This window comes from Talpa occidentalis, unplaced genomic scaffold, assembly GCF_014898055.3.
Source record: "Talpa occidentalis isolate TD23 unplaced genomic scaffold, MPIMG_talOcc4v2.1 talOcc4.7, whole genome shotgun sequence".
Classification (NCBI taxonomy): Eukaryota; Metazoa; Chordata; class Mammalia; order Eulipotyphla; family Talpidae; genus Talpa; species Talpa occidentalis.
In genome coordinates, this window is record NW_023605083.1 from 57,983,477 (window position 1) to 57,997,368 (window position 13,892).

Genomic DNA, 13,892 nt, shown 5'->3' on the forward strand with positions numbered 1-13,892 from the left:
TTCTGTGGTTTTGACCAAGTCATTTACCTCTCTACGCCTATAAAATGCAGGGTTATGAAGCCTTCTTTATAAGGCTATGGTAAAGGATATCTAAAATAGAATGCACAGTGCATAGAAACTATTCCCTAAATGTCAGCTTTTATTGTTTTATTGTTATTTTTAAGTTAGTGTTAGTTATATTCTCAAGGTTTTATTATAAAGTCTTGTTATAAAGCATACCTCAAGGAAGGTGAGGAGAGAAAGGGGAAGTGGAAAGGAGGGAAAGATCCTTGATTACTCCAGGAACCATTCCCCAGAAAGGTAGGGAGATAACTTTCAATCATTTATTCATTCAATAAACACACTGTGCACCTGAAATGTGTGAGGCCCTCTCACAGATACAGGTACTGTGAGCTGCTGAGGAAAAGACTTCTCTAGGAGCTCAGTCTCAGCATGTGGGGAAACAAACTTGTCAATGCCCAATGCTGCTACAAAGTTGATAAGGGGTAAAAATGAGGGAAGAAGTAACTCTGAGCTGAGTCTAGAACTATGGCAGGATGGGGCTAGGGCTCCAGTCACTCACTTGTAGAATTGTCATAGAAGGTGTCAGCATCTTCCTCGGTGCCATTGCCTCCAAAGAGGGCTTTGTAGTTGTTGTCCTCATACCAGTTGAGGGACTTGATCTTCAGGCCCCCACCCTCAGGATGGCCACAGACGATGCGAGACACAGCCTGGTAGATCTGGGTGGAGGAGCTGGAGCTGTTCACATTGGTCAGAAACATCACCTCCTGTCGCATATCACTCCAGCTCCTCATGCTGAACAGCTGGTGTCAGGGATCAAGAGACAGAGGGAAGAGGGGAGAAAGGGTCGACAGAGCAAGGATTGGGGCAGAGAAGAAAAAAAAATCTTATTTTCTTGTCACACCCCAGGACGCACCTGGTCTGACAACATCTCATCTCTACTCATGATCCGGAGATGAGCAGCATCAGCGTTATCTGAGAGGTTGTTTGAAATGCACATTCTGGTCTATCTATCCACCACTTAAATCTGCATTTTCACAATATGCTCAGGTTGCTTCTATGCACATATTAAGAAGCACAGCCTAGAAGTCAGTGAAGACCCTGGTGACAGGCTTGAGTTCATCTGGGTTATCTTCTGGCTTATGAAAGAGAAAGCATTCTCTGAACAGCTATGTGTTCACACACAGCCACCAGGAGCTCAAGCACTGACAGGTGTATATTATCACCTCAATCTTTAGTGTAGAAACCCTTGGGAGAAAAGGCACTATGTGTGAAGACCCATCCTCATCTTGGTTAAGTGTCGAGGAATGGACAAAGCATAGGTGGCTGACGTGAGTTTGAAAGCAGCTATGTCTCTCACTAGTTTACAGCCTTAGAGGGTCCAACTTCTCATTAAGACCATAAGCTAGGGCCTCCCCGGTGGCGCAGCGGTTGAGCGCTGGGTTGTGAAGCTGCCCGCAGCCTCTGCAGCGCCAGTTCAATCCCCGGCCACTGGCGAGGGTCCCACATGGTGCATAGACCTCTCCTGCCACCCGCTGCTCCCCTCAGCAGTGTACTTCGGTCCTTCTGCCTGTTCTGCTCCCTGTTCTGGCTCTGGTGAATTCTCTCACCCTCCCGCGCTTCTGACTGTACCCAGTGCTTGTATAAATAAATAAATAACTCTTTAAAAAAAAAAAAGACCATAAGCTAAACATCATAAAACAGAATACAGTAAGGAATAAATCACAAGGCCTGCGGGAGAGGGCCCTGCACAGCACAGAATGACTCAGATGCCCAGGCAACCAGAGGCTGTGTCTGTGACTTAAACTCCACAAGCACTTTGTCTCACATACAAATGTACTCCGGCACCTAGCGGGGTTCTTGGCCTGATTGCTCTTCTAATTAAATATTTATAGAGCACTTTGCATTTCCATGCATTTCACAATAAATCATTAATAAACCCCTACATTCCTTGAATGTCACATGTTCTCACCACCTGGAAGACTGAGCCATGGAGAGTAGAGGGGAGAGGATGCTGCACATGCCCTGGAGAAGGCCTGCGTTCAGACTCTACATGCCCACTTTTCAGTCTCACAGACCCTGATGACTCCTACAAGTAACATGGTCCTAGATGTGGTACATCCTGCCTTTATCTTTTGCCTCCAGAAGAGAACGAGGCACTTCAAGGAAGGTCCCGAGGTCATGAGGATTTCCCTCCAGAGAAGCAGCATGTAGCACAAGCCATGAGAACACCAAGAGGTGACCAGCCTTCCCTGACTTTATATTTCACGACCTCAATATAGACAGGAGGGGTGAAGTAGCCAGACCACCTTCCTTCTTGGTGGTGGGCCAAATTCGCTGGAGATTTTTCAACAGTAGTGAGTAAAAGTCACTTACTTGCCCTGCTGCTTCACACCACCATCTCACCATCCCCCGACCGAAAGAAAAGCCCTTTTCCCATATAAAACCAGGGCATCTTTGGACAGAGTTATCCCCAACCCTGGGCTCCCTGCAGCACCTGACACTGGAGCAAAGTTCTACTCATTCTTTCATACCTCATCCCATGCTCCACACTTCCTCTGTGAACCGCTCCTACTCACAGGGAAAGATGGCTATTTGTCCTCCAGGCAACTAAAGCCAGTGTTTGATCATTGTTTGTGGAGAGAATGACAGGCTGTCTGACTCACTGCCTTCTCAATCAACTATAATAGTTCTTTCTTCCCTAGTGCCCACTACAGTCTCTTCTCAATTTAACAGGCAGAATGTAAAGTCTTATACTCTAGGTCAGTCATCTGCTTCTCTGCTCCAAAACCCCCACTGCTTCCACCCACTCAGCATCAACCACCCTCATCAGACCTGCCAGGTGTTCACCTCCGTCTCTGCCCTCATCTCAATCACACTCTCACTTGCTCACTTTGTTCTGGCCACACTGGTCTCCCCTTAATTTTTAAATACATCCTTTAATTATGCCTCCTGTCAGTGTCTGTGTGTGTAGTTCCCCTTGCTTGGATGGAGGACACACGTCCATTTTCTCAGCCTCAAATACCATCTTATCAGAGAGGACTCCCCTAATCTTGCCTCTTTAAATCAACACCTCACCATCCTCATCCTCCCTTACCTAGTTTTATTTCTCTCTTTGCATACATTCACACTGCCACAGTACACACTGACCTGTTCATATCTGTCCCATCGTAGGCACAGGAGTACGGGAAGTGAGTACACTCACTGTGAATTCTGAAATCTAGCAAAGTCAGGCACCAGGAAGGAGCTAGGTGGATAACAGACATGGCTCCCTGTCCTGCTTTCCTGTTTCATCAGACACAGATCCCTAGTCTCCCTGATGTGAAGCTCATATAAGCTCCTCATTCCCACCCACATGCCAGGTTCTGTGAATCCACATTTTCTCTCCCTTCTATTCTATTCCAGTTACCATCAGAGTTTGTCAGACAAAAAGTAAGCACTGGCAGCAAGAACATGGGCCTTGGCATCCAACCATTCTGGGTTCAAATCCCAGTTTTGCCAATTAACTAACTAGATGACTGTGGGTGAGCTGTCTTTTCCTGCAACTTTTCCAATCCTGGGGATCATCTTTAAAATGGGCACACTAAAAACCACTCACTTTTGCCATGTGGATTTTACAGGGAAATTGGGTGAAATTGCATGACCAGAGCTCTTCAAAAAATTCTGCTCCCTCTCTCTTTTCCTTCCAAGAGTTGTGCTTTGGTGAAAACAAACAACTGTCTTTCTAAACGCTGAACAGATAAACAAGTGCATTTATTTATTACATCCTCCCATTTGTCCCAGAGAACAGCAAGTTGGGCGATGAAGATGTTCTATTGAGAGAAGGGGTGGCCCTTGCTTGCCCTGGGCTAGGGAGCAGGCAGGGTGCAAAGAAAAAGCTGCCAAGAAAAATGTATAATCTCAGTCAGTTTCTGCCACATCAGCAACGGGAGCATCACATGCTTTCAATTATTGTTTTACCCCAGACAAAAGGCAGGCCAGTGATGTAAGAGGAAACAGCTGTAACCAGACCCTGCATTTAGAGGCAGCCTCCCAGGTTCCAGGCCCTGTTTTGCTTTCTGTAAGGCTGGGAGAGGGATCTTTAAGAGTTGTACAGGGCAGGTCTATGTCAGCTAACAAGGCTCTAGAGAAATAGCCATGAACTTGCAGGGCAGTTTGTTTTCTTTCTGCCTCCTGGAAGAAGCCTGGGTGACCCAGACTCTCCACCTACAGAAAGTCAGCAGCACTGCTAGCTAGAGCAACAAACAGCAGGCTGAAAGAGGGTGTCTCCTCCTAAAAAGGACCCCAATGCCAAACCGCTACAGTTAAGACAGACATGAGCAAAATTAAAAAAGAAAAGAGAATGGAATTGAAAGCAATACACTGAAGTGGCGATGGTACGTGATCACAGTGTTTTCTGTATTTTCCAAATGTTCTTCTTTTTCCCCAGTGAATATGCAACACTTTTAATCTCAGAAAAGCCAAAGTAAATTTTGATACTTGAAAAAAATGACACAAACACAACAAATGAGTTAGAGAAGCAACTCAGAATAAGGTTGGAACAGGTCTGAGAAAATTCCCCCACCAATGATTTATACTTAGTGCCTTATACATTAAGGCATACATTGTTTCTGCCCATTGCTCTCTGGCTCAGCTCCTTACATGCTGGGCTCCAGACAGTTCCTCCTTTCCAAGTCTAATCTGAAACAAGGCTGGGTGTCAGCAAGGTGACACTCAGCTGCCTAGGAGGCAGAGGAAAGGTTAACTGCTTCTGCATGCACCCACAGACCTTCTGATTCTATGACAAAAGTTATCTTGATGTACCTGTCAACGTGTAGGCCAGAAAGGCAAACTTAGTATTTATCAAGAGATGATATTTTCAGAGGCCAGATATTCACAAGGGGAAGATATGATTTAAAGTAACTATGTTTTCCCCTTTAGTTAGCAAACGTATGTTTTGGTAAAAAGATGACTAGTCTTATTTTTGAAGAAGAAATATGGAGAAGTTGCTGGTAAGATGAAAGCAACACATGAAGGCTGAGGAGGAATTTATCCTCTTTACCAACATGTCAGAAACCTGGGACAGAGCGTAACAATAGGAGAAATTCCAAACTAGACACTGGACAGTTAAGCACTAACTATGCATCTGTTTCTTCATTTCTGAAGTATAGAGATAAAACCAGATGATTTTTAAGATCAATGATGCTTCTAACACTGATTTTACATTTCATATAATATTAAATCAAAAGGACTCTCTCAGCCAAACTCAAGGTCAAAGAAAAGGTGACTGTGAATGGTCTGTCTTCTGATGCTAGAAAGACACTACTTACCTCTTGGGCCAGAGTCCCGAGACTATCCAGCAAAATTTTTGTGGCTTCCGTCAGCTCCTTATACGGGAAGGGAGATGTAGAGTTTAGTTCTCTCTGAAATGAGGAAAAAAAAAAAACACTGTTTCTAAGCTCAGATGTAAACTGGAAGTCTCTACTGAAAATAAACAAGTTAATTAAAACCATTCACAATCTTGAGTTTAAAACATAAGAAACTCACTGCTAAGCAAAATAAAATACTAAAACTATTCTATATGTAATGTTGACATGTTATTTATTTCAGATAAGAATTACTAATTTGTTGATGAATGCTCTTAAATGATGTAGGAATATATATTTAAAACTACTTGACATGGCAAAAGATAAAAATATCTCATGGGGGGAGGGGTAGTGTGTGTGTGTGTGTGTGCGCACACGCGCATCCAACGCAACTCTAACCACAAATTCCCAACCCTGTCTATGTTTCTGCAAAACAGGCAACAGGAGAATAACCTTGAGAAACAAGGTTCATAAGAAAGGAAGAAAATATAAAGCTTAGAGCTGCTAATAGTATGAGAAAGAAGAGTTCTCCCTTTTTATTCTACTCAAGTCAGCACTGGCTCTAACACTGGAAATTTAATACAGAACATGTATCATTATGTCTAGTTTTAGCCAAATCTTTTTATTTATTCACTTATATATTTAATTGCTATTATATGCCACCATGCTGCACAGAAAATAACTGGGCCTAAGGAAAATAAGTTAGGGCAGAAAGCCTAAGCTAGAGAAGGAAAAAAAACAATAACGCACAGTCTCTGAGACCAGAATGGCAACAGTTGAAGAGCCTCAAATTTGATTCTGAGTTTTCAGACTCCCAAAGGAAAAATACAGGATGAGTTTCAACATTATTATTTGTCAATTAGGAGAAATGTTATTAAGGGGAAACCCATCTTTCCTTGGCTTTTCAATGGCATCATTTTATTCTGTACCAATCACCTCTGAATCTAGAGAAACCTGGGTTACTTTGGTATTTGTGTTGTATCAGACTGCTGTAAAATCAGAAAACAGACTGCAGAGAAAATGGCTAAAAGTGAATGAAGCTCATCATCACTGTTTCTTAGAAAGAGTAGTATGGAATTTTTCCTTTCAAGAAAACTCCATATGCAACAAGGTCAAGTTAATATCATCATGCCATCATAATATGCAAGCATAATCCTGAATATACATTTCTGATCAAATCTATCTAAACACCCTGTGAAATAATTTGTTCAGCTTGATTTATGAGCTCTCCCACAATGGCTTACTCACCAGCATCTGGCATTCCCACACCCCCAGTCCTCTGCTGGGCCAAGGAGCCCCTTAAACATTATACTCAGAGGGTCACAGTGCTAATGACTTTTCTCTCCATGAAGTGAATTCATGAGCAAATAGGTGGGGTGTTTTTGGTTTTTTTCTTATTCTCTTCAGGTTTACATTATAACCAAAAGTTGAACCTACACTAAAAGTTAAACCTAATGGAGAACTTGTTGGAAGAAAAACTTGAACAAACTGGGAGGTCGTAATTAGAAGACATGGAGGGAAAGGGTTTTTGTGCTTACCATGAGGTCCACAAGATGGTACATGTTCAGAATTGTATAGCAAAACAAAATGTTTAATTAGTGTAAAAAATGTAAATGTAAAAATCTTAAAAACTGGTAGGGGTTAACCCATTTCTTTCATAAGGTCCGAATGTAAATAAGGTTCTTGTCATTCCTGTCACTCTGCCCTTCTTCGCTGGTTATTAGGATGGAGGGAGGGGAGTAGCTACAACACCCTGGGCAAATGGCTCAAATTCCGCGTGCTTCTATTTTCTCAACTATGCAACAGAGTTAATATCATGTGCACATATTCACAGCACTTCATGTAACAGACTAGGGCATACACACAGAGAGCCATAACAGTGCCTGGCATATTGTAGGTCCTCACAATTATAAATAATGACATCCTTGCCTTTCATCTCCCCCCTCAAAAATTCACTATCAAAACAACACCTCTCCTTTACAAAGAGGGTTTTTTCCATTTCTTTAAAAGACGTACATTTCCCCTTCTGTTTTGATTCACCTCACAAGTTTCTCATCCCGTGGAGCCTTTATCTGACTCCCTCAGTCAGAGGATGAGGCCCAACAGCTACATGGTCACATCTTACCATTCATTCTCCCATGAAACTCCCCACGGTTATATCTACTCCACTCCAACCCACTCACTCTGAACCAGTAATGTGCAGATCCTATAAATGCCACCTTCTCTCTCCCCTCTGGCTCCATGCACATGCCATGACCTCTGCCTGGAACATTTTCTTCCCTGTACTTTATCTGGCTACCCTCTATTCTGTTTTTATTCCCGATCCTCAAAAGACTGGGTCAGAAAGTCCCGTCAGGGCCACTAAACCCCCAACCAGCACGGAAACTCAGAGACTACTGATTCTTGCTCGCCATAGTCTCCCTTGTCCAGTGCATGACACACACCAGGGTTCAATAGCATTTGCTGAATGAATAAATTTAGTGTTTATAGATGATCACTATATAAAATGAAGACTGGTGTCTCCCTGGTGGCGCAAGGGGTTAAGAAGCAACCTATGAAGCTCTCCGCAACCACTGCAACATGAGTTCGATCCCCGGCCATGCAGGGAACAACCCACATGGCAGCACAGACCTCTCCTGACTCATCCACTGCTCCCCTCAGCAGTGTACTTCAGTCAATCTGCCTGTGCTGTTCCCCACTCTGTCTCTGGTGAATCCTCTCACCCTCCACACCTCTGGCTTCTACCCCAGTTCTTGTATACATAAATAAATAAATCTTTAAAAAAAACTAAAAAAAATAAAATGAAGACTGGAAGTGAATATTACTAATTTGAAGTCACAGTAGCATACAGAACATCGGTGAAATTAAAATGTGACTGAAAACTCTTCAAGTTAAAAAAATCTGCTCCACACACAGATTTTTCAGAGACTAGACTACTAGATAAAGTGAAATATGGGCACCTTTGAAAAACATTCAATATAATACACAATATTGTTTTCATCTAAGTTACAATGTGTTCAATGGGATATTTCACATTTAAACACTTTCATAAAGTAGCTTAAAGTCTCTACTTCACTTTACTCGTGTACAGAAAATCCAACGGAAGGCTAAGATTTACATGTTTCTGTTCAAATTGAAAATAAGTAAGACACACACTGGGTACAAAGACTTATCACCACCCAGAAGCAATCACTGTTTCTTTCCAATGATCTACATGACAAAGTTTTACTTTGGGGAATATTTTAACATTTTTTTGTTGTTGAAGTAGAGAATTATAAATCTCATATCAGAGAAAACTACTGATCTTTCAAGAAACAGTTCAACAATTTAAATTTTAAAATTGATTTATTTAATGTATTCAAGTACTGCATTTTTTTTCTGTTTCTAAACACAGTTAAACATACCTGCTATCACATCATTCAGGACCAAAATGAACCTCTACTTTAAAATGGCAACACTTTAAAAGGAAGAATTAGTATAACTGAGGCAAAAAATTATGGACAGATGGAGTTGAATAGACACATTAACACACTGTTAAATTCACCAATGTATCCCTCAGTTCTGTACTCCAAATTTCCCATAGGAATCAGGTGAACATAGAATTTGAAGAGTAAATCTGCAAGGCATGTCATTTTACCAACTATGAAATGATGGGGATTGCAATTGCTTGCCAAGCAAAAGCATATGTTGTAAGCAGGTGGGCAGTAAAATCAAACAAAGCCAAACAAAATCTGATACTTCACACAAATGTCTGAATTTCAGGCAGGAGGAGAGGAAAAGCAAGCGTTTTCTCCTCCAACAGAACCCCTACACAAATGCTGTAAGGACTGAATGTGACAAGTTGAAGTATCTAGTCCCAAAAAACAACAAGCCAAGCTTCATCTGTATTCTGAGTCCTTGTTTAAGGGTAAGAAGACAGCAAAGACCCTCCAAGACAAAGATGAATTTGTTCAACCCATCTGCTCCTTCTATAATACACAACCCACTATGAGATCACTGGTTTTCCAGGGGCCTCAGAGCACTATCACTTCACCTCCTTTGTCCCATGAACTGAGTTCTGCCTTTGCAAGAATGTGCTGCATGCATCAGAAGACATGTAAACAGAACGCTTTGTTCCAGAGAAATAGCACTTTCCTTTTTAGGGTGAAGGTATTATCATAGGTCAAGACAATACAACACATGGTTACACAGCGGTAGAGATTAATCTGTATCCTATCCTTCCTAACTTAAGAATCAGACTCTGTTTTCCCCCATTTAAGGATTAGGTATCATCTTCACATCACTGAGTCAATGGTGATCCAGGACTGGCACCCAAGCCTAATGAACCCCACATTCCTTCTGCCAAGGCTCATAGTATCCCACATTGGCAATAACTGCTGTCAGAGAGTTGTTGGGAGGTCATCAGTACAAGTGGGATGGGAAGACAGCCCTCACACTACAGAACTGTGGAGAAATCCTTTAATTCCCCATCTCGGCCTTGAAGTTGGTGCTCCAAGCCCACCGGAGTGGAAGTTTTATGAACCTGTTGCCAGTCTCACTCAAAGCTGAACTGTCAGTGCCTAGAATGGCACTGGTACAAAACAGACTTATAGTTGCTGATTTTTGTTGACAGATACCTCATGCCTTGTTCAGAGATGCTCTGCTTCCCAAAGTCATTGCTCTCACTGTAATGGGTAGTATTTTATTATGCTTTAGAGCCCCTCTCATATTTTATTATGCTTTAGAGGTCATGGGGCTCAAGAGGGACTAAGAAAAGCCAAGGACACTGAGGAAACACTTCAAAGATGTATTGGAAAATACCTATCAGTCAATAGATATTTGTGGCAGGATATACGACCTCCCCAAATCTGTCTAAACCCTAATCCCTGGAACCTGTGACTAGGTAACATTACATGATAAAATGTACTTTACAGATGTAATTATAATTAGAGTTATGGAGAATGTCCTGCATTATCTAGCTGAGTCCAAATTAATCACGTGAGTTTCTTAAGAGCAGAGAAACTTCTCTGGCTAGAGGCAGAGAAATGAGGCAGAAAGAGATGTGAAGGAGAGAGGTTCCTACGGAGCCTGGAGAGGCGCCATATGAAAGCATCATGAAGGAGTGCTGGCAGGCTCGGCGGGCCCCTAACTGATATCTAGCAGGAAAACAAGAACCTCAGTTCTACGAATATAAGGAACTGAATTCAACAACCAACCTGAATGAGCCAGAATCAGATTCATCTTCCAAAAGCGGGGTTTTAAGTGGTCCCACTGGGCCATGCTGTACCTAGATTTCTGGTCTACAGAATTGTAAGATTATCAATTCATGATGTATTAAGCTACTAAGTTTGTGGCAATTTGTTAATACAGCATTAGAAAACCAATAATTAGCAAGGATCTTGGAAAGAAGCAAATGAATCCTGCTGGTCCAAATTTGCCAATCTACTATCAATATTTCTTTTTAAAGATTTATTTATTTTTATACAAGAACAGGGGTACAGGTGAGATGCATGGGAGGGTGAGAGGATTCACCAGAGACAGAATGGGGAACAGAACAGGCAGACTGACAAAATACACTGCTGAGGGGAGCAGCAGGTGAGACAGGAGAGGTCTGCTGCACCATGTGGGATTCTCACCAGCCAGCCGGGATCAAACCCGTGGTGCAGAGACTGTGGACAGCTTCACAGTGCGGCGCTCAACTGCCTGCACCACCAGGGAGGGTCCCCCTCTACTATCAATATTATGGCTCCTTCCAACAGTTCAAAGGAGATGGGAGGTTATTGTGGGATGGCCAAGAAAGGTCCCCATATATTCCCCTCTGTCAGGGAAATGTGTGTGCTGCTTCGGAAAGGGAAAGGGAAGGAATGTTTACCTACCCAGCCAACCTGCCCAGAGATAAGACCACAGAAGTTACTGCCACATGGCCCTGACTTCCTCCTAGAGATAATTACCTCAACAGTTCAAATACTATGAACACTAACACAAGTCTCCATGAATATGTGCATTTATACTAGAGATAATATAGCTAAACCATTACTATACTTATCAGAAAGCCATTTTTGCAAGGCTCTCAGGAACATATCTGACACAAACTCCTACTGTTCAATGATTGTTTTTAAATAAAAAAGTAGGACATTTACTGGGAACTTGTTTAATTCCAGTGAGTTTAAAGGATGCAATAGCATTCTGACATCCAGCATTAAGTTCTAAAGCAAGGCATAACTGAAGTATAAACATAAATAAAAATCTATAGGGTAAGCAGTCAAGACACTAGGTAAAGAACACAATTTTTCATCAAATATTCTTCAGGACTCATTTGTATGGTATTAATCCAACTCCTATCACTGACCTACAGAGGGAAATATTTAATTTCCCAGCAATGTTCTTGTCATATAATTTACATTATTTGTATCAAATTATTAATGTTTATTATTAAGCACCTAATTATGCCAGACCCCATGCTGGGTTCTTCATATGCATGGTGATAATCACAACAATGGGGAAACTCTATTATCTGCATGTAAAACAGGAGGAAACTTGGCTTCACAGAGGCCAAATAATTTATCCAAGGTCACACAGCTGGTAAAATGCCGAAGCAATAATTGAAGCCAGATGCAGCTGACCCCAAGTCCATGCCCTTTCCACTCTGCCACATTTCCCCATGTTGTCAAAACACTGCTTCCCAGAGGTCATCTGGAGACTGAAGGAGGCCAGGAGAAAGAGGAAGAAAATGCTTGGCTGGAAAAGGAGAAAATATGCACACCAACAAAATATATATATATATGGAGAGAGATTTCGAAATCTCTCTTGCTCCTAAAAAATCTACATTTGGTGCAAAATACATTGACAGATGAGCTTCTATTTGCATGATGTTGGGTCCAACACTGGTTGCTGCTCCTGTTATGTTTCCTGGAACAATCAATTGTCCATGTGCAATGATGGTGCATGCCATACCCAGCTACCATCTCAAATGCTGAAATTTCAACCAAGAGGCAGGAGTAAAAAGCTGTTTGATGTAAATCAAATAGCAATCCCAGCACTCCAATTAAGACCATTTAGTTTAATAAATAAGAGTCACATTTCAAAGTGTTTTGAAGTCATTTCATCTCCCAAAGTATCCTTTACACAGAACCATTCTGACTACTCATTATATTTCAAGAACCTTGTTTTCTTTTTTAAAAATTTTATTTTATTTCTCTATTTATTTCTCTATTTGTTTATTTGAGGTGACATTGGTTTGCAATGTTTGATTATGACTTAGAGGTATGGCATCACACCTTTTAAGTGTATGTTAATGCACCACAGTTACCACCAACGCACCCATGGTCTTCCACTATAGTCTCTCCCCACTTTGCTCTCCTCCCTCTCCCTTTCTCTCTGGTAGAAATCAACAGATTTCTAAGGTTTATCATTTGTTTTGTTTCTCTGTATTCCCCATGTAAGTGTCACCATCCAGTATCTGTCTTTCTCTTTCTGCCTTATTTCATTTAGCATAATCCCCTCAAGTTCCTTCCATGTTGTCACAAAAGGCAAGAGTTTATTTTCTTTTATTACAGCTGAGTAGTAGTCCATTGTGTATAATTATCCCATCTTTCTAATCTACCTATCTGTCTTTGGGCACTTAGGTTGTTTCCATAGCTTAGCTATTATAAGTAGTACTGCAATGAACATAGGTGTGCATATATCCCTTTGAATTAGTGTTTTCACATTCTGCAGGTAGATACCTGGGAGTGGAATTTCTGGAGCACATGGCAGACCCATTTTTAATATTTTGAGAAATCTCCAAAAAATGTTTTCCATAAGGAAGAGTCCCATTTTCTGATATTATAGAGTGATCTCTCAGCAACAGCAGACAAGAACAGAACCTGAAGAGATGCACAGAAAGCACATGGTAGCCATCCTAATCAATAACTAGTCATGAATCAACTGATGTGCAATGCACAACCACAACACAACAGGATGGGCTGTGATATAGCTGACAGTTTTGACAGTGCATTTCCACATACCGTATCATGCTAGTCCTCCCAAACAGATTTTTCCAGTTGAAACTATGATTGTCTTATTACAAAGGCTATACTGTCATTTACATAGGGAACAATCCAGATGTTTTATGAGCAAAGGGGTTTTACTGGGTTGTGCACACAATAGGTATTTAACTAGTAAACAAACAAAACAATTAGCCACAGAATAAATTATTATGTCTTCTAATAGCACCCCCTTTCCAAAATTTAAATTATCCTGGCAGAAAAAGTGACCGCTTCAATGCCTTGTAGTGAAGTTAAGCAAAACAGGCCAATAAAGGGTCTACCATTTGTAAAAACCTTCAACCCTCTATGTCTCTCTTAAGTGAAAGAAGCCAACAGGCTGGGAATGTCTATACAAATAAGCTTATGTAGCTCTTTAACCAGGTAAGTAGGTTACAAACATCCCCATTCAGAAATATATCTTACTTAAAATTTTATATTAGGAACATTAACCAACAGAATCACAGAGCAGTGAACAAAACAATTCAGTATTCTTTCAACACTGAACAGACTATACCCCTTCTGGAATAAAGCTGAACAGATC

General features: G+C 41.4%; 1 protein-coding gene across 2 annotated transcripts in view; it reads right to left on the bottom strand.

Moving 5' to 3' along the window:
* The window catches only part of ABCA1 (ATP binding cassette subfamily A member 1), a 117,059-nt gene that overhangs the window by 48,437 nt on the left and 54,730 nt on the right, over positions 1-13,892 (bottom strand). For both annotated transcript variants that reach the window (XM_054689633.1, XM_037495374.2), the window contains exons 8-9: positions 5,310-5,402; positions 563-803 (exon numbers count right to left, since the gene is read on the bottom strand). In XM_054689633.1, coding sequence (XP_054545608.1) covers positions 563-803; positions 5,310-5,402 — 334 coding nt within the window. The remainder of the gene's footprint in view (positions 1-562; positions 804-5,309; positions 5,403-13,892) is intronic.